General features: G+C 49.5%; 1 protein-coding gene across 10 annotated transcripts in view; it reads left to right on the top strand.

Moving 5' to 3' along the window:
- Positions 1 to 20,210, top strand: part of DNMT3B (DNA methyltransferase 3 beta) — a 39,566-nt gene extending 19,356 nt beyond the window's left edge. For 2 of the 10 annotated variants that reach the window (XM_058562926.1, XM_058562924.1), the window contains 18 exons: positions 121 to 330; positions 1,230 to 1,388; positions 3,392 to 3,499; positions 4,443 to 4,587; positions 5,359 to 5,418; positions 6,512 to 6,667; positions 6,814 to 6,858; positions 8,061 to 8,140; positions 8,473 to 8,585; positions 9,084 to 9,267; positions 9,863 to 9,947; positions 10,933 to 11,078; positions 11,446 to 11,536; positions 11,866 to 12,014; positions 13,099 to 13,184; positions 16,115 to 16,184; positions 16,945 to 17,063; positions 18,628 to 20,210. In XM_058562926.1, coding sequence (XP_058418909.1) covers positions 121 to 330; positions 1,230 to 1,388; positions 3,392 to 3,499; positions 4,443 to 4,587; positions 5,359 to 5,418; positions 6,512 to 6,667; positions 6,814 to 6,858; positions 8,061 to 8,140; positions 8,473 to 8,585; positions 9,084 to 9,267; positions 9,863 to 9,947; positions 10,933 to 11,078; positions 11,446 to 11,536; positions 11,866 to 12,014; positions 13,099 to 13,184; positions 16,115 to 16,184; positions 16,945 to 17,063; positions 18,628 to 18,769 — 2,148 coding nt within the window. In that variant the 3' untranslated portion in view covers positions 18,770 to 20,210. The remainder of the gene's footprint in view (positions 1 to 120; positions 331 to 1,229; positions 1,389 to 3,391; positions 3,500 to 4,442; positions 4,588 to 5,358; positions 5,419 to 6,511; positions 6,668 to 6,813; positions 6,859 to 8,060; positions 8,141 to 8,472; positions 8,586 to 9,083; positions 9,268 to 9,862; positions 9,948 to 10,932; positions 11,079 to 11,445; positions 11,537 to 11,865; positions 12,015 to 13,098; positions 13,185 to 16,114; positions 16,185 to 16,944; positions 17,064 to 18,627) is intronic. The other 8 variants (XM_058562928.1, XM_058562922.1, XM_058562930.1 and 5 more) reach the window with 5 other exon arrangements.
- The last annotated feature ends 230 nt before the right edge of the window (positions 20,211 to 20,440 follow it).

Below are 20,440 nucleotides of genomic sequence, written 5' to 3'. Positions count from 1 at the left end.
GTCTGTGTTCTCCTTAACTTACATTTTCACTCTTTCTGTTTACCTGGGAAGCAATTGGGGGTACCACTGGTCACCCACCTGGTTTGCTGTAGTCCAAGCTATGTGTCCTTCTGTCCACAGTCCCTAAGGCGGCGGACCACATCATCAGCAGGCACACCGTGGCCGTCCCCTACCAGCCCCTACCTCACCATCGACCTCACAGATGACGATGTGGTCCCCCAGAGCAGCAGTACTCCCTACGCCCGCCTGTCCCAGGACAGCCAGCAGGAGAGCTTGGAGTCCCCACAGGTGGACGCAGACGGTAGAGATGCAGACAGCACCGAATATCAGGTACCACAAGGAAGGGCTGAATACTATAGGGAAAAGAAAACAGCTACCCAGAGGTGACTATTATTACTATGATTTTTGTCATTTTATCTTAATATTTGAATTCATTCTCCAAGTACATTTTCTATATGCAAAATGGTCCTTCCTTTACCTACGTATCTCCTGGATGTAACTCAAGCACCAGTTAATTTACCACCTGGTTACTGATTTTCTTTTCATCATATTATACATACAATTGTAGACTGGCTTTTCACTTAATAAGAACTAGATCCATTGTATTGTATAATCCATCTACTGTTTTGATCATAATTAACCAATTGGGCTTGTTTATTTCACTCGAGCATTGCTGCATATGTATGTACATGTATCATGTAGAAATCCTTTTTTCTATGTACGTTACTTCAGAGTAGATCATACTATAGATATATTTTAATAACTTGCTTGTTTTCCTGGGCATCTCACATTTTATGGCAAGCTTTTTATGTGCAAATGGCCAAAAATTTTTCTTGCATTTTAATGGCTTTATAATAGCCTATTTGATGGTCTGTAGGCACCTGATAGGAATATCCAGGTGATTGTCATTATTTTTTACTCCGATCTTATTTCCTGTGAGTTTTCAGCTGACGTCTCTCATTCCCAGATACTAGGTTAAATGTTACAGATCTAACATAATATAAATCACATGTTCCTATCAAACACCCAGGCATGCCCACCCGCTGTCCCTTATTTTCAAGCCATTCTCACTCATTTTATTTACCATGAAACATTGGAGGTGGTTGATGGTTATTTTCCTGAGGAGGTCTGCTGGGTACTTGCCTTCGGGGGCAGTGGGGTGGGCAGGATTTTTCCTTGGCCCAGGTGGTCTGTCTCATTGGGATTCCTTCATGTGGTTTTTCTTCCAGGATGGGAAGGAGTTTGGAATAGGAGACCTCGTGTGGGGAAAGATCAAGGGATTCTCCTGGTGGCCTGCCATGGTGGTGTCCTGGAAGGCCACCTCCAAGCGTCAGGCCATGTCCGGCATGCGGTGGGTCCAGTGGTTTGGTGACGGCAAGTTCTCCGAGGTGAGTCCAGGGCACAAGGCAGGTTCTCATGGGCCCACAGACCCACAGTGTTTTCCTTCCCTTTTTGTGGTTGTCTTTTAAGATAACGGCCTGGGACTGCTTTTTTCAGATGGATGAGGCTATGTTAACTGTGGGTGTCTAGGAGGAGGGACAAAACCTCCCTTGTTAACTAACTGGCTTAAACCCATACATAGGGTCTTGTGGGGCCCACAGTTGAGTCTCCTCTTACAGGAGACAGAGCTGGAAGGTGCTCTGGATCCCTGGCCACTTGTGCACTGTTGATTTTTATGTCTGTGGGGCAGAGTCACCAGTCTGGATTCTGAGGGGTCAAGAGCAGCCACCTGGGCAGATACCCTCTAGGGTGTTTAATGGAGAAGAAGCCTGGAGGAGACAGGAAGGAGGGGTGGTTTCTGCGTCTGAGCCTCATTTAGCCCTGGAGAGGTGGGAGGAGAGGTACCTGACTGAGCCTAGAGGTGGGTCTAGGGTTGCCTGATGACATTTATAAGAAAGTTCTTTGCAGAGTGATGATTCCAGGGTTTCTTGATTATTGGTATTAGCCACTTTAAGTTCATCTTTCTTGATGCGTCTGTGGGTAAGAGCTGTGTGGGGCATGAATTAGGCTGTTTTGATTTTATACCCTGTTGAAGGCACATTCTGAGATCTCCAGGTTTTGAATGATGTAAACAATGCTTTTCCTGTGATGGTCTCTATTTGAAATGTTAGTCCAGTCGTCAGCATGTCCAGAGGGTGGGTGAGGAACCACAGAGCAGGCTGGGCTGGGATGGAGGCAGATGTGGGAATGAAGGACCGTCTAGTACATTTGTGGGATTTGGCCTCAAGTTGAGGTTCTGGTTTTCCCATGATTTGGGCTTCCTCCGGGCCATTTTCCATAAAGATATTGAAGTTCCCAAAGGGCAAGAATCAGATGACCTGGAGTCTCCCTGTGCAGGGGAGAGTCTGCATGCAGATGCCCTCATGGGCCAGCAGAGGGAGCAGAAGGATAAATGTCCTGGTCCTGGGTTCTCGCTGAAGCGTCTAATTGCAGGGATGTGGGCAACAACTTCTGTGAAATGAAAAAACATGGAGTGTTTGTAATTGCTTTGGCCCAGTGAGACGTAAAATGGGCGCTTTGCAATACTGGGTCTGACGCTAATGAGATGAAGTGTGGGCTGTTCGCATTATGGGTGGGATTACAGGCCATATGTTGCACCGGAGCAGTTTGGCATTGGGCGCAGCACCTGTGTTTCAGTGCGCACCACCTTGAGTCCTAGTTTCTTCTCATCAATGGTGACGACACCGTCTCATGGGAGCTCAGGCTTAGCGGGGTAAAATGGAGGTTAGCGTGAGTGCAAGCACACACTGGACAGTGAAACATCATGCATGTCTTTCCATTCTCATCAGCATCCCTGAAAACCTAGTTTCATCTCTTCTAGTAGCAGCCCGATTAGTTCATGTATGGCCTGGGGACTTGGGGCATGAGGCTTGTAGAATACGAACCTTGAGCCCCTACAGAAGGCAGATACCACCAAACCACAGTAACTAGAAAGTGCTTACTCCGTGTGTTCTCTAAACACTTACATGAAATTAGCTCAGGTAATAAAAGGCTAAATAGTAATCATAGGCGTTTGTCATGCTCGTGAAGGAGGGAAGAACACATGCAAAACCCCCAAGGTTGGAGCATCCACAGCGAGTGTGAAGAGTGAGCCGCAAGGGGGCCACACTGGGGACCATGTGGATCAGTTGCTGTGAAAATATACACCAATACGGGGTGCATCGAATTGTATCCATTCGGAGTGTCCTACTTGCTCACGTGGAGTGTCATGTCCACCATGCTTCTGGCATAAGGGTGCATCAGGGGTCTATGTACCATTTATATTTTCTACTTCTTTCTTTTCCCTTCCTTTGAATCTGTGAAATTGATCCCTAGGAATAACCCTGTGAGAGAGACAGGCCACCCCGGACACAGGCTGTGGCTGGATATTGATGATGTCTTTCTCTTCTAGGTCTCTGCAGATAAGCTGATGGCCTTGGGGCTGTTCAGTCAGCACTTTAACCTGGCGACCTTCAATAAGCTGGTCTCTTACAGGAAGGCCATGTTCCACGCTCTGGAGGTAACATGGTGCTGGGTGGTGAGGGCCTGGCCCTGAGAGCAGGGTTAAAGCAAGAGAGCTGTAAAAAGCCAGCTCAGGCCACAGTATGGCTGAGGATGGACCACGGAGAGGACAGGACCACGGGGGAGGAAGTGAATGCAAATATGATGGTGGCCTGATGGGCCCGACTGGGAAGGAAAGGGAGGGATTTCAGACTTTCCCCTGAGTTCCCAGTGCCCCCAGCTTCCACCTGTTGGCTGTCAGTAATGCCGATTGAATGAGAAAGGTGGAGCACTGGGAAGTAGGAGATGGTGTTCATATCAGTGAATAAGCTTTTCCAGAGTCCACAGAGCCTCCTTCCTTGGAGAGGTGTGGTTCAAAGCCAAGACTGGGCAGCAGCTGAGGCCAGCTGCCTCCAGCCTTGTCTTTGGGATCCGTTAGGCTCTGGCCCTCCCTCCGCCTGGACTTGGAACTGAAAAGATGAGTGGCCTTTGTCCAGCAGTTATGAGCCAGCCTGTGTGCTTCATAGAAACGTAATTCCTCATGGTGCCTCTGAAATTGGACTTGACAGCTCCCCATTTTCATTAAGGAAATAAAACAAGAAATTTGGTGCTTCCTCAGAGGTGATGAGACAGGGCTGTCTGATGCTTCTCCTGTATCTGAAAGTGGCGGTACTACTTCCGATCCTGTGCCCTTCGAGAGGGAGGTGACCACTCAAATGCCCTACGGGGAAGACATCACGTTTGGTCCTGCATGGGAAGACATCACTCTCCCCCATGGCCTCCTGCCTGCCTCCCACCACAGGCCGCTCCTGCCTGTCACATACCACAGGCCAGGACAGCTGCCGGGCTATGAAAGGGCCCAGTGTGAGGGGAATGCAGGCCCCAGCTAGGGGAATCCCTGGGTGTGGCCTGGCGAGCACCCACCCCTCCTGTTCATCACAAACTTGCCTTTATCTCGGCAGAAAGCCAGGGTGCGGGCTGGCAAGACTTTCCCCAGCAGCCCCGGAGACTCGTTGGAGGACCAGCTGAAGCCCATGTTGGAGTGGGCCCACGGGGGCTTCAAGCCCACCGGGGTCGAGGGCCTCAAGCCCAACAACAAGCAACCAGGTGGGAATGGGTCCCTGGGGCAGCCCCCACTGCCACTGCTGCTGGGAGATGCAGGCACCCTGGCAGCCCTCACCCAACCCCGGCTTTCCAGCAACCAGTCAGCCCTGGAGCCCCTCTCCCCGTTTTCACCCTATGAACCCCCGGGGCTGTGGGAAAAGACCCCAGCCACATCCCACTTCCCTTGTCACTTTCCTGCTAAAGGTCAAGAACATAGAATTTGGAATTGAGTCTGTTCTGAAAACTTGAGTAAACAGGAGGTCAAAAATAATTAAGCTCTGCTCATTAAGAAAACTTTGGGGGGCCGGCCTGGTGGCACAAGCAGTTAAGTGCGTGAGCTCCGCTGCGGTGGCCCGGGGTTCACCGGTTTGGATCCCGGGTGCGCACCGACGGACTGCTTGGTAAGCCATGCTGTGGCAGCGTCCCATATAAAGTGGAGGAAGATGGGTACGGATGTTAGCCCAGGGCCTGCCTTCCTCAGCAAAAAAAAAGAGGAGGATTGGCAGATGTTAGCACAGGGCTGATCTCCTCACAAAAAAAAAAAAAAAAAAAAGAAAAGAAAAGAAAACTTGGAAAGTGATTTAAAAAACCCCACAAACCATAAGCCACTTCCTAACATTTTGACCAATACCATATCTTCTCCATTATAAGATGTGTGTTGTTTTCACACTGTCACTCTCCTGAAATCCAGGATGCCTGAAATCCAGGATTTGTCTTACAATCCATTTAACGTAGTGTTTCTGTTTTGTTTTGTTCCCCCTCCCCCCAAAAAAGTGGTTAATAAGTCGAAGGTGCGTCGAGCAGGCAGTGGGAACTTAGAATCAAGAAAATACGGTACTCCCTCCCATCTTTTGACTATGCACTATTTCTTCTGCACTTTTCCCCAATTTCTTTGCATATACAGGGGTCACTGGAAAAGTCAACCTAAACTCTCACCCCACCTTCCCCTCTCAGCCTTCACAACTGCCCTCCAGGTTAACCATGTTGGGTGTGCACATCCGTCCAGCTATTTCTCTACACTAGTTGGATTCCTGCTTTCCTTTTATTTCTCAATATTAATAGTATAAGCACTGTCAAATGTCATTTTGTCACTAAAGGGTCTTTATGATTTTTAATGGCTACATAACTTTCTTTCCTAGGGGCAGAGTCAAGTTGAATCATATCCCTTGCAGATTAAACTATATAGATTGAATAAAAATATAAATGGAATTTATAGAAATATAAACAGTCAGTTTTTCTAGTGGCCACATTGAAAATTTTTTCTAGTGGCCACATTGAAAAGAGTAAAACACAGGTAAAATTGATATTAATCATACATTTAATTTAACCCAATATCCATTATTTTAGCATTTCCAACAATCAGTATAAAAAATTAAGGTATTTTACATTTCCTTGTAGTAGTCTTCAAAATCTCATGTGTTTTACATATCTTAGAGCACATCTCAATTTGGATGCTAAACTTTCATTAGTTACTAGATCTGTATTTTCACAAATGTCCAAATTGTTCCAAGTGAACTAATTAGTTGAATCAATTGGCAATTTTTAAATTTACGTTATGATAAAGTTGAAGGTAAAATTCAGTTCCTCAGTCACACAAGTCACATTTCATTCAAGTGCTCAGTAGCTTCACGCGGCTCTCAGCTAGTGTGTTGGCCCTCGTAGACAAGGCTTTAGGGTTTCAGCTGTAGATTAGGCATTGTCTGATGTGTTTTGTGCTGGGTCTATAAGGATGCATTCTTTTGCATCGATAGCTGTTTAAAACTCTGAACGTGGCTAGATATGTGAGGGGTTTTGAATTACATCCCATAGTGGGGCTGTATGACACCCAGTATGGACCCCTGTCATGGCCCCGATGCACCTGGCAACAGGCGTAGCATAGTCCTGTCCCAGGCCCACATTCTCCCTGCATCTTCCTCCTCCTCCCCAGCTGTGGCTGCCATCTCCTTCCCTTTCACAGAGAACAAGACCCGAAGACGCACAGCTGATGACTCAGCCACCTCCGACTACTGCCCCCCACCCAAGCGCCTCAAGACCAATTGCTATAACAATGGCAAAGACCGCGGAGAAGAGGACCAGAGTCGAGGTGATGGTGGGCGAGGAGGCTGGGGGACTCTTATCACCCATTAGCAGGATTGGGCAGGTCTTAAGGACCACTCAGCAAGGGAGAGTGGCTCAGTTGATCAGGAAGTGTCTCCCTGACCCCATCGCACACCTTCTCTTTTCTCACAGAGCAAATGGCCTCGGATGTTACCAACAACAAGAGTAGTCTGGAAGGTACTGTTCTCTCCCTTGTAGTCCTCCCTTCTTGTCATGGCTAGTGCTCAATCCTGCCTTATACTGGCTTGTCCGCTCTGCCGACGTTGACCCAGAGTTCTGTGCCTTGACCTCAGGTCGAGGTGTGGACATCTTGGTAGCTAAATTTTATAGAATGAGTTGCCTGACTTCACTGAGACTGATCCTTCCACTGGTCTAGGTGAGCAGGAAGGGTGGGGTGGGGGCAGAATGAAACAAGGGCACTTGGACCAGGAGAACCCCAAACCTGAAACCGTGCTCTGACCTCTTGAGCCTTCCCAAACGAACTGGAGCTGGCTTTGAGGTCAAAGGCAGACACACTTCACCACTGTCACTCTCAAGGTACCTTGAGTACCTGGTGCTTTTTCCCTGGCTGGGCATTGCCACTGGGATTGAAACTCTGCCCAGAAAGTATCTAATGGGATTTAGAATGTGTGCGTTAGGAGTGACTCTCCCTTTCTTCCTCCACCTGATGTCCTTCAGTCAACAGATATTTATTGAGTGGTTACTCAATGCTGAGTAGGAAAACAACACAGCAGTTCCTCACCAGAGAGCCCTGGGGAAAGCTTGGGTTTGGAGCAGTCCCTGACGCTCCTGGGAACCTTAACCCATAATCCCCCCATCCCTTAAGACACCTTCCCCCATCTGTCTGCCTCCTGGCTGGGGGTGCTTGGTCTCAGGCATTATAAAGGCCCTGCCCACCCATCAGTGCTGTGGGTCAGTCTTGACCTGCTGATATGAAGGGAAGGCAGGAGAGCCTAATAGTAAAGGACCTGGGTTCTGAATTGCAGCCATGGCTGTGTGTAGGTTTGGTCATGGGTAAGTCCTGTCGTGAGATAACCAGCAAATTGGCCTCAACGCAAATTCCCCAGAGTCCCCCAAATTAAAGATAAGCATGTCCGTCTGCGGGAGCGGCCCTTGCCCAGGGTTCTGCTCCAGGTCTTCCTCCTGGGCCGTGCTTTCACCTGTCCTGTGGTACCTTCTGCTCAGAGCTATTGTGCTGTCCTTTCCTCATCTCTGGAATGGGGACTGCAACTTTGAAGCATTGTTGCAAGGAACAAAGCGTGCAGAATCCTTGGCAAATTACTAGCATGGAGTAATGTTCAAGAACAGTTAGACCCAAGGCTTCAGCAGCTGGTGTTGGGCCCATAATGGCCACAGCTGCATCTCTGTCTTTCTTACAGATAGCTGTTTGTCCTGTGGTAGGAAAAACCCTGTGTCCTTCCACCCTCTCTTTGAGGGTGGGCTCTGCCAGACGTGTCGGGTAAGTCCTACCCCCACCCTGGGCTTTCCTGCTCCTTCCCTCCTCCACTTCCCTGTACTTCCCAGAAGACAGCACCTGGGTGTGGGCGTTAGGGAAGGCTCTAGTGAAGCCCTCCTGGGGCCAATCACTACACCCTTCATGCTGGGGGCCGGTGCAGCAGCAGAGGAGGCCATCTGCAGTGGCACGCAGATGCTGGTCAGCTGTCCCTGTAAAGTGCACCAAGCCACCCGTGACTTGTTCTGTGGCTGCATCCTAGGGCCTCAGCCAGCGAGCAAGCGGGGCCTGGCGGTCCCTGTTCTCCGATTTCACGGGCGTTTCTCTCTGGCTGCCAGGACCGGTTCCTCGAGCTGTTCTACATGTACGATGACGATGGCTATCAGTCCTACTGCACTGTGTGCTGCGAGGGCCGCGAGCTGCTCCTCTGCAGCAACACGAGCTGCTGCCGGTGAGCTTAGAGCCTAGAGCCCCGCAGGCGAGGCGGCAGCTGGGCCCCGAGGCTCCTCCCGAGTTAGACGTCGTGATTCCTGCAGCACGAAGGAATCTCCGCATTGGGACTGGGAGCCAAATTGACCTGGGGACAGGGCCCAGAGCCAGTATTCTGTAGGGCCCATGGTTCTCATGTCTGAAGTGGAACAGGAATGTAGGGATGGGCTTCAGACAGGTATGTCTGTGGGTGGAGAGCCGTGTGGGAAGGCTCCCTGGAGACTGGCAATTCTGGGGGGTTGGAGAGCTTTTCTGTGCAGAACCTGTGAACTGGGGATGCACAGGTATCCGAGGAAGAGGTTAGTGTACCCAAACCACACTGTAGGGCCCTCTAGCCCATGGGGCAGAGCAGCTGGGCCCCGAGAAGGTGTTAGGCAGTGGTTGCCATCTCCCTGGGGAAGGGGTGTATGCAGGAGAGCTGTGCGATGACGAAGGCGTCCCTTCCCTGCCTTGGGCACAGGTGCTTCTGCGTGGAGTGTCTGGAGGTGCTGGTGGGCACGGGCACAGCGGTGCATGCCAAGCTGCAGGAGCCCTGGAGCTGCTACATGTGCCTCCCACAGCGCTGCCACGGCGTCCTGCGGCGCCGCAGGGACTGGAATGTGCGCCTGCAGGCCTTCTTCACCAGCGACACGGGGCTGGAATACGTAAGCCACGGGCTCCTGCACCCAGCGGCACCCACCCCAGAGCTTCAGGGTTCTGGAACACCCTGGAAGTCTGTTGGCCAGAGTTCACGGAAAGATCCATTGTACAAATGAGCATCTGCGAGCCTCAGACTCAAGGGATCCGGCTAGTTGACATGGCCTGTGTACACTTGTTAGGCTTCTCCAGTGTCTTGGCCTTCCCTCCTTGGCCTCTTATTATATGGATTTTCAAGGGCCTGCTGAAAACTGTTATAGATCGAACCAAGTCTTCCGAGTTAGTAGAACTGAAGAGGGAAGGGACGCCTGACTTAACTCTTACATTTGAGTGGAAGTGAATTTTCCTCGGCTCCATTCCACAGATCTGTGAGGGAGGCCCCAGGTCTTTCCTGTAGGGTAACGTGTCTTGTGTGTGCATCTGTATCAGAGTCTCACCTGTGTTCCATGTCTAAGGGTAGAACGGCCATTCTGTGCCAAAGCTCCTGAGGGGATCTCAGCACAGGGTTTGAATCCTTCAGAAGAAGGTCAGCCCTCCCCTCCCCAGAGGTTGAGCCTTCCCCCTGCACCTTGACCTCCATGACCTCCTTCTTTAACCTGGCAGGAAGCCCCCAAGTTATACCCTGCGATTCCCGCAGCCCGAAGGCGGCCCATTCGAGTCTTGTCCCTGTTTGATGGAATTGCGACAGGTGAGTTTGGAGTTCGCCTCAGGAGGCTCACCTGGTCCAGGTGTCTGTCCTCAATGCCAAGAATGACCCCTGGGACCTGTTCTGAGAACACCACTGGCTTGTTTCTCTGCTTAAACCTCTCCACCATTTCACCCACCTGGCCCTCTTTTGTCTTTGTATATTTTAGCAGTTGCATTTTATTTTTTATTACGTGCAGGTATGTTGGAAAATTACTTTTCATTCCAAAAGCAATGGAATTGGAGATTGATTAGGCAACTCCTCCTATTAATACCTCCAATCATCCCTTCCATTCACCCAGGTTTGAAATAAGCATAGCCAACATGCATATCACCCCTGGGGGCTTTGCCTGATATAACTTATCTAATCTTCAAAACTGCCCTGTGATGTGTTATTAGGAATATCTCTGTTTTACCAGAGCAGGAAGCAATGGAAATGAGCTGTTCTGCACTTAGCATCATTTGTACTTATGTGTGTACATTGGTGTCCACTTTTGCCTAAAACATTGACAGCTTTTAGTGGCTCCCCAGGTCATGGCCAGCTGCTTGTTTCACCCACTCTCTTGGGTCCTAAAGACCTGTTTGTGTTTGCACAGGTCACCCATACGAGGATGGAGCCTTGGCTGTGGCTCCCAGACCATGAAGTTCTTTTGTAAACATGGTTTTGGTGAAGAGTCCTGTCTGTGTGTCTGTGTTTGACTATGCTGGGATCATACATGCTGGGGCTTGGCTATGCACCTGTCAGTTTTAATAGATCCTGCCACTGGACTGTACCTGTTGATACGTATTTTCTTCGAGAAACTCCACACTCCGGTGAGCCTGGTGTGGCCAGTGTGCAGTTTCTGTGCCATCTGCAGGGGTTCTCTTGAGGACTACCAGGTCCTTGCTGGGTCTGGTCTGAGCTCTGGAGATGACTTAGTATCCCTGGAGGGAGAGGCTCTGGGCAGGATGACCTTTGGTGCATTTTCTGTCTCCTCAACCCCCTACAGGGTACTTGGTCCTCAAAGAATTGGGCATCAAGGTGGAGAAGTATGTCGCCTCAGAAGTGTGTGAAGAGTCCATCGCAGTTGGAACTGTTAAGCACGAGGGCAATATCAAATACGTGAATGATGTCAGGAACATCACAAAGAGAAACGTGAGGGCAGCCTGTGTCCTGGGGGCCGTGCAATGACCCCCACCCTCCTTCACTCCCCGAGCCCCACATGCCCTGACTGCCATGTTGTCGCCTTCCCTGTGCCCAGGGTTGTGGGAGGAGAGAACCTATGGTCACACCAGGCTGTGTAGTGCCAAGACCCGCACCTTGTAAATCATTCCAAGTGATTTAGATCTTAGGGAATCCTGAGCATTAGGTTTTCCTGGGTTAGAAGTAGAGTTGGGAGACTTAGGTGACCAAGCAAGATTCTAAACGTGAGTGTCTTGACAGGTTACCTGGAACCCAGGCTGTCTGTCCCTCCATCCTCACACCCACCCCTCCCCTAGGAGTGACTGGTTTTCTCTCACAGATTGAAGAATGGGGCCCCTTTGACTTGGTGATTGGTGGAAGCCCATGCAATGATCTCTCAAATGTGAACCCTGCCAGGAAAGGCCTGTACGGTGAGCGTCCCTTTCTGGTGGCCCCAAGAGACCCTATGTCACCTGAGTGCTGGTCCAGGAGGAATGGCTTGAGAAGGAGCTGTTTGTTCCTGGCTAACCTTACCTTTTGGCTCTATCCTTGCCCCATTGTTAATCCTCAGTCCCCAGAGATACTAATAAATATTGCACTGCTGATGGCTGTGTCCTTAGTCATGCCAGAGGACTGCAGGTAGAGGGACTGTAGGGCATCAGCCCTCATCAGTTGATCATTGGGAAATCATTGGTCTCAATATGGAGGGGTGGGCTGAAGGGTTTGAACTTGGCTCTGCTGTCTTCTTTTGTGGGCTCAGAGGGCACAGGCCGGCTCTTCTTTGAGTTCTACCATCTGCTGAATTACTCACGCCCCAAGGAGGGTGACGACCGGCCCTTCTTCTGGATGTTTGAGAATGTGGTAGCCATGAAGGTCGGCGACAAGAGGGACATCTCTCGCTTCCTGGAGGTGAGGGGGCCTAGGGTCCCGATTGTCAAGACAACATGGGTGTGGAAGGCCCTGCTGGCAGTGGGGCTTGGTGGGTGTTTCCAATGTTGGGAATGATTTCCGAGTTCCTGTTGGAAGATGTGGCTTGATTCCAAGAGTAATGGAATCAGATGGATTGGTTCTCTTGATCTCTAACTGAACCCCAAACCCATTGAAGTCAGAGCTGCTGAAACCGTCATCTACTTTTAGAGGCCTCGTGAGATTTTACTAAATTTTTTACTCAAGTTTTTTCTCATCCTTCTTCCAAGAACTGTTTTAGGGGGCCACAGGCAAGTTCATTATCCAACTTATCAGGCTTAATAGGCATCAAATATCTTAGTAAATACTTTTCATGCACTTAACTCCTTTAATTTTCCCCCAAACTTTATTATTTTTGTTTTTTTTTATATTTTAAACATTTTATTTATTTATTTTTCCCCCCAAAGCCCCAGTAGATAGTTGTATGTCATAGCTGCACATCCTTCTAGTTGCTGTATGTGGGACGCAGCCTCAGCATGGCCGGAGATGTGGTGCTTCGGTGCTCGCCCGGGATCCAAACCGGGCCCGCCAGCAGCGGAGTGCGCGTACTTAACCGCTAAGCCACCGGGCCGGCCCTCCCCCAAACTTTAAAGCTGCAGTTCTGCTAGAGAGGTTATAGAACTGGCTAGTTCCCTTGGACTCTGTAAACCTGGCAGATGGTGGCACAAGCGACGTATTGCCAACATTGCTTTCCTACAACAAAGACCTCAGTTTGCCAGATTTCAATTTTGAGCTGCTTTTCCCACCTCTACAGAGCACATTCTGTAGTACACCATGTCCCAGGGTGTACCCTCTCAGAACCTGCAGGTCCTATCTGGTCTTTCCCCACCATTAACATGAGGGCACTAGCTATGTCCTCCAGTCAGAATCTTAATGGGAATTGGTCTATCCCCTGGCTGGCAGGAACCGTGCCTTCTCTACAGCCAGTGGGCAGCCCTGTCACCTGCCCAGGTCAAGCCCCACCCTGCTGCCATCTGAACTCTGATCTGACGTAGGCTCCCAGCAGCTGCCTTCTCTCTCCCTGCAGTGTAATCCAGTGATGATCGATGCCATCAAAGTGTCTGCTGCTCACAGGGCCCGATACTTCTGGGGCAACCTGCCTGGGATGAACAGGTAACAAGGGGCTCTGAGTGGGACAGGTAACAGCCCAGTTAAATGCAGCTAATGGTGTGATCCCTGACTGTCAACTCTTGTGAGACAGAGACGTGTTTGAGCTTTCCAGAACAAGCTGGTTCTGCTGAGAAATGGCCCTACCCTGGGCTTCAGATCAATCCCTGGTGTTATGGGTTGACACCTGTTAGGATGTATGGCAACTACATGGGAATCTCAGGCCAGGATTCCTTAGTCTACCTGACTCATTCCTGCTCTGCCCTTGGGCCTGGCTCTTAAAAGGGCTACGTGCCTGAGCAGACTGAGTATCTTCTCCCAGTCAGGGATGCTGACGCCTTTACACCCCACCTCTTCTCCCAGTTGCTGTCCCATTGGCAAATGGAAGAAGATTGTTAGATATGCCTTTCTTCCTGTCCCTGAGATGAAGTGACCCCTGGACCAGGCCTGTGGGACCAACCAGGTGGCAGAGCTGAGATGACAGTTGGTAGCCCAAAGCCTGTCTCCCTTGGATTTTCTTAACCAAGAGCTTTTCTCAACTTTTCATTTGTCCTTTCATGTTGAAAGCCACAAAGCAAGTTGCTGAGTATTAATTATCTCCTGTATGTGGTTTCAGGGAGAACAATCTGCTAATTAAGATACAAAATGTGATGGTAATGTGACATTACAGACTCGCAAATTCGTTAAGATTAAAAAATTTCTCTTGTAGAACAAAGTGTTGAAGCATGATAACTCCAGCATTTAGGAAAATGTGGACAGAGATGGGAAGGTACTGGACTAGCTTGGAGGATTTTTGAGTATCTTGCATTTTTATTGGGCTAATCAGCCAGTCAAATGGTGCACTGTCCACGACTGGTATGAAATGGACTCATTCCCTCAATGCTTGAGCTCTCACCCTGTGGCAGGCACGGGTGTATGTGCTGCCGGTGTAGTGACATACAGATCAGACACATCAGATGCCAGTCTTTGCTCTCGTGGAGTTGATGTGCTGATGGGGGAGGAATAGAGGAGATAGTCAAATGATTTCAGAGTCATGGCTGGAGGGAGCATTGGAAGAGTTGAGAGGGAGGCTTTTCATTTTAGCAGAGCCCTAAATGAAGCAAGGGAGCCATGCAGTTATTTGAGAGAAGAGCCTTCTGGGCTGAAGGAAGAGGGTAAGGGGTGATGGGTGATGGGGAATTCACAGATCAGTTCAGAGGACAGTGTTCCTTTCCTGGGGAGTGACTAAGAGGAGGGCAGAGAACTCAGAAGTATGGGCCAAGTTATGTGGGTGGGGCCTGTGGGTCATGGTACTGCTTGATTTACGTTGGCATGGAAATTCATGGGAGGTTTTAGGCTGATGAGTTGTATCTTAGATTCATGGTACTTTCTGGTAGAACAGACGGGCAGGATGAGGGCGGTGAGATGGTTATTCAGAAGAGGAGGGCAGACTGCAATTGTTGTGTTGTATCCTGGGAAATACCATCCCTATACACAATGTGAGTGGTGGCTCCAGGGGGGTTGCAGCTCGGAGTCCTGTGGAACTTAGTAGGAGGGATCAGATTCTAGATAATGTGAGGAAGGCAGGACTTGCAGAATGTGCTGATGCCTTGGATGTGGCCTATGAGGTGAAAATAAGAGTCAGCAAAGATGCCACAGTTTTCTGCCCGAGTTGTGATAACTGAGCTGTAGTGCTTTAGCTGGGCTATGCAGGCGTCTATGATGGGTGACTGGAGTCAACCAGAGGTCACAGACCGAAAGCCAGCCTTTAGGCGAAAAACCTGAGTTTGTTTAGATCTCAGTCCTGGAATCAACACAAGGTAGGGCTGTGCTGTGTCCTTTTTCTCCAGGTCCCTTGGGATCATGAAAGAGTTGGGAATGGCTATAGGGTGTCATTTGAAACCTGTAAGATGAGGTCAAGGAAATCTGACAGAATCTAGGGGAATGGTTTGTGTAATTCAATGGCCCCTCTTGTGGGCACTGTTTCCATTCTTATGTCTGATTTCTTTTTGGCCTTGAAGTGGGTTGCTGTGCTGTTGATCAACTCTGTGATGGAGAGCTCTTTTCTGCTCTGGAGATGCTCAACCACTTTGGTTTCTAAAGTTCTACCCCTTCCCCTTCTCGGGCATCTGTTTGCCTGCCTCTCTCTGCATTGACAGGTTTCTTTGGTGAAAGTTACAAGGGCAATTAGTGTCCTATGAACCACGTCCCTGTCCCTCCCACCTGTACCCACTTTTAGTCCTTAAAAAGCCTCCTGAGGCAGCATCCCCAGCAGTAAGCCACCAAATCATGTGTTTGGGGTGCTAGTTGTAGCAGGTAGACCCAGAAAGATCTAATCAAAGCTCCTGAGACACGAGGCCTGGCATGATCTGCTGAAGGTCATCACTCAGCCAGTGAGCAGTGGGGCCATGACCTGCTGAAAGTCATCACTCAGCCAGTGAGCAGTGGGGCCGTGACCTGCTGAAGGTCATCACTCAGCCAGTGAGCAGTGGGGCCATGACCTGCTGAAGGTCATCACTCAGCCAGTGAGCAGTGGGGCCATGACCTGCTGAAGGTCATCACTCAGCCAGTGAGCAGTGGGGCCATGACCTGCTGAAGGTCATCACTCAGCCAATGAGCAGTGGGGTGGGCATGGAAGGAGTCTCCTGACAACTCTTCCAGTGTGCTTCCCCCATCCTGCTTTCCTCAGTGGGAGCCTAGCTTTGACTAACGTTACAATTTGGGAAGGGGGAGCATTCATTCCCGGACCTTGGGCTGCCCCCTCAAGGGGCTAGTCTGCCCCTGGCTTCAGCACAGAGGCATGTGCTCTTGCCAGGATCATTTTCATCACGGGTTTGTCGCCAAGGTCATTGCCAGAGCACACTTTGCAGCCTTAGGCCCTCACTCCCACCGTGGGAGGCGCCTAGCCGAGGCCCCTTTACAGATGGTAGAAAGTAATGGGTTTTGGCTGTTCCCAGGCCCGTGATAGCATCAAAGAATGATAAACTCGAGCTGCAGGACTGCTTGGAGTTCAATAGGACAGCAAAGGTAAGACGTGCTCACAATTGACGGTCTGTGCCGTGCCTTCTGGGAAACGCACTTGGTGACCTCCAAGTAGAGGCTTGATGTCCAGTTTGTTCCCTCCTCTCCCTCCACATGGCTCCCTGGTGCTGGGCCTTTCCCCACATTATTGTTCTGTCTTCAAGTACAGCGTAGGAGATGTTCTTGATAAATAATCACTAAGAGAAAAGGCAACTAGACCTTCCAGTTGTGAGTGCACACTGCATAGAGACGCAGAAAATGTCAGCTCATCCTCCCAGTAAGAAATGAGTCATTATACTTTTGCCAAAAAAAAAAAGGAGAGAAATTATCGGCTAAGTCATAGATAATTATACTAAGACCTCTATAAACTTAATTCCCAATGTTTACATCAAGGTATGCTCCATTCATTTGATCCCTGGTTGACCATCCTCTATAATCTGGGTGATTTTTACTTTTGCTTAATCTTCTTATTCAAGAACTCTGGTGTTTTCTTGGCCCCCATGTGATCTCATTCATGGTCACTTTTTTATCTCTTGTTCTCTTGGAGGCTGGGCCTTCCTGTTCGTTAACTTGTTGGCGTTTGGGGAAGCACAGAATGTTCTTATACTTCCGACTCTCCTCTTCTCATTCCCTCTGCGAGCTCAGCCTGCCACCCTCTCTCCCCCACCTGCCCACCCTCCTCCACCATCCGTAGGTGCTTCTGAGCCTTGACTGACCCAGAAGCCTTCATTCTGTGCTCACTCCATGATGTCGTTTTATTCTCCAGTTAAAGAAAGTACAGACAATAACCACCAAGTCGAACTCGATCAGACAGGGGAAAAACCAACTTTTCCCTGTTGTCATGAATGGCAAAGAAGATGTTTTGTGGTGCACTGAGCTAGAAAGGTGAGCAGGGCTGCCCATGGAGAGGGAAATCATGCAGACAGAAAGGGGAAGAACACGTGAAGGCCAGCAGCACAAATGGGCAGGTGCTTGCCCTAATTCTGCATGGTCTCACTGACCTCTGTTAGTGGGCCTGGAAGTAATACCTCTTCAGCATCAGTCTTCATTTCCTGGCAGCAATGGCAGAAGGGTGGTGGTGGCGGGGAATCCGAAACATGAGGTCATCAGCACCATCTGTCTGTTGGTTGCACTGCCCTGGCGTTTGCTTGTCCCAACTTGCTGGGACACTAGGATGTGTGAACAATCAGCTAAAGCAAACCCCACCAGCGTGCCATTGCTCTTTCTCAGAAGAGTCCTTCTGCCACCTTGCTCATTTGAAAGCCAGTTCCTACTTAGCCACAGACTGTCTGCTCCCTCTCCCATTTATTTGGCTAAGTTGGTAGTTTATCTATTTTGATTCAAAGAACCAGCTCTCAGATTTTACTTCCCCTGTTCTGGTTTCAGTTTTTTTTTTCTCGCACTCCTTTTGTTTTTCTTGTTTATTTTGTTCTTACTGTTGTTGTTAGAAATGTAGTAAGGGCTATGAATATTCCTCTTTACATTTTTGCCTGGGTCCTGAAGAGTTTGAAACAGAGTATTTTCATTCCAGATATTTCAGTTCTACAACCTCTTTGACTTAACAATAGTTTTCTTAGTATAAAACTAAGTTCTTTTTAGTAGAAAGAACTTGGCGCATTCACGCTGTGCATGATTCTGTATTTTGAGACTCAAGCCTAACAGGCCAGGCTGGACCTGTGATGCGAGGGTTGGTGCAGATGGCTGTCATTATGTGGGCAAAGCAAGACAGGCCCAAGGTGTTGCAACTTTGGCATGTTTCTTAACACCCGTTCAGCCGTTGGCCCAATGGTGTGATTTTTGGTATGAAATCGTAAACCTGGGAAAGGATGAGATGCAGTGTATTGGGAGCCTTTTAGCAGGCCTGGTAGAATCCCATAAAGCAGGCTCTTGGTATATTTGGTTGCCATCTGCCATCAAGTCTGGCTTGGCCCTTTTCTACCTACTGAGTTTGAAGAGGGAAAGAAAACACAGGATGTTTCAGTGTGCTCATGGTAAATTACCTGAGAACCTGGGGATTGAAAATAAGGTCCATTTTTGCGAGTGTCCTCATTCATTATTAAGGAAATTGCCTAACTTCTTTCACCTTGTGGTTTGAAGACAGATAGATGTCTGTGCTGGCTGTCAGCATGCGTTCATTGGAGAAAAGGCCACTGATCACCAGCTATGTGCCAGGAGCACAGTGCTAGTCCTGGGGGATGCACAAAACAGGCACCTTCATTGAGGGACCATGCCCTCGTGACAATCATTTGTGTTCTGAAGAACCGGTGGACCTGACCCGGGGGGGTCAAGAGAGGGCTCATGAGAAGGCCCACTGGGCCTGACGGAAGGGATGGGACAGAGGGCAGAAAGAGCGGCACCCTGTTGGCCATGGTGAGGATCTCCCAGAGGTGCTAAGTGAGCTGGAGGGGGCACTTCTGACTCCCTGTCTTTTTACTCTGGTGCCCCCCAGGATCTTCGGCTTTCCCGTACACTACACGGATGTGTCCAACATGGGCCGTGGTGCCCGCCAGAAGCTGCTGGGGAGGTCCTGGAGTGTGCCTGTCATCCGACACCTCTTCGCCCCCCTGAAGGACTACTTTGCTTGTGAATAGTCCCCCAGGCACACCGGGGCACTGGGGCTTGTGGGGCAGAGCCAGGACCCAGGAGGTGCAGCCCGGGCTCTGCCTTTCCTCAGCTCAGCTGTGTGGGGTCACACCGCGTACCTCGGTGGGAGCAGAGCCACCTGGTCCCCTCCTGGTAGGGGGAGCCCTAGGTGCCACCTCCTTGTGCACAATTCAGACCTGGCCGCTCGGAGCGGCCGAACAACGGTGCTCATTTTGTCTTCTCCGAAAACTTTAAAACTTGAAGTAGGTAGTAACATTGCTTTTTTTCCCTCCTGGGTTTACCGCTCAGAGAAACGATGGCTAAGATACCAAAACCACAGTGCCGACAGCTCTCCAATACTCAGGTTAATGCTGAAAAATCACCCAAGACAGTTATTGCAGGACTTTAATTTTTTTAAATGTCTGCGGCTCCTCATTTCCAGGAGTGCGCAGTGGTAGACATGTAGCTAAGGGACGTTTTAAGGCCCAGGATGTTTTTCTAGGGCTAGCAGAAAAGGAAATGATGTCTATGTCTTTCTTGAATTTCCCCTGGCATGTCCCCCGGCCTCAGTATAAAGGGCTGGGATGCGATGTCGGGGCCCATTGAGAGTATTTTCCACAACGATGATGATTTCAGCAGGGATGACATCATCATCACATTCAGGGCTACTTTTTCCCCCACAAACCCAAGGGCAGGGCCACCCTTAGCTAAGTCCCTCCCAGTGACTGCAACAGAACCCTTCGGGGAGCTCAGGAAGGGGTGGGCTGGGTTATAAGCTGCCATATGTTATATAGACAGGTGTGGTTCCTCGCTACCTCCCTCTTCCCCATGTGAGGGGAGTGAAGGAGCAAGCTTAGGTAAGACCCCCTCCCCCACCAAAAAAGATGCACCCTCCAGACTACTCTGCAGGCACAGGTCACCAGATGAGAAGCACGACACCCTAATTCCTCAGCCATTTTCTAAACTCAGAAGCAGTGACAGCCAGGGGCAGAAGCACATTCCTCGCACTTTCCCCTCATCTAAGAGATTGCAGGGGGAAACTACAAGAAAAAGCTCGACCCTCCCTCCAGGTTTTAAAGTCGTTTTTTATTCCACGATAAGTGGTTTTTAGGGGGAATGGGAGGTCGGACAAGCTGCATTTCAGAAATGCTGTCGTAATGGTTTTTAACACCTTTTACTCTTCTTACTGGTGCTATTTTGTAGAATTAAGGAACAACGTTGACAGGTTTTGTGGGAGTTTTTTTATATACTTTGTTTTTTTTTAAATCTCAAACTTCTATTTTTATGTTTTAACATTTTCAAAATTTTTTTTTTGTAACTGGAGCCACGTAACAAGTATGGGGAAAAGTTGTGCCTTGTTTCAACAGTTTTGCTAATTTTTAGGCTGAAAGATGACGAATGCCTAGAGTTTACCTTATGTTGAATTAAAATCAGTATTTCTCTATAACAGTCTGGTGTCCCTTTTGTTCTTTTGCAGGTCAGATGGGTGGGGCGTGGGAGGGCCTGGTTACAGTGGAAAGGTGGGTGGCTTAAGTAGGTCATTCATTCATTCAGCAAGCACAGTGCAGGAATACCATGGTGACCCCAAGCAGACGTGGAGCTAGTGACCTGGTCCCCACACTGCAGTGTATCGGCATCCTCTGGGAGGCTTGGTAAGCAGAGATTTCTGGGCCCCATCT

Source organism: Diceros bicornis, chromosome 19 (genome assembly GCF_020826845.1).
Source record: "Diceros bicornis minor isolate mBicDic1 chromosome 19, mDicBic1.mat.cur, whole genome shotgun sequence".
NCBI lineage: Eukaryota > Metazoa > Chordata > Mammalia > Perissodactyla > Rhinocerotidae > Diceros > Diceros bicornis.
Note: the sequence above shows the minus strand (reverse complement) of the source record. Positions and strands in the feature narration are given on the sequence as shown.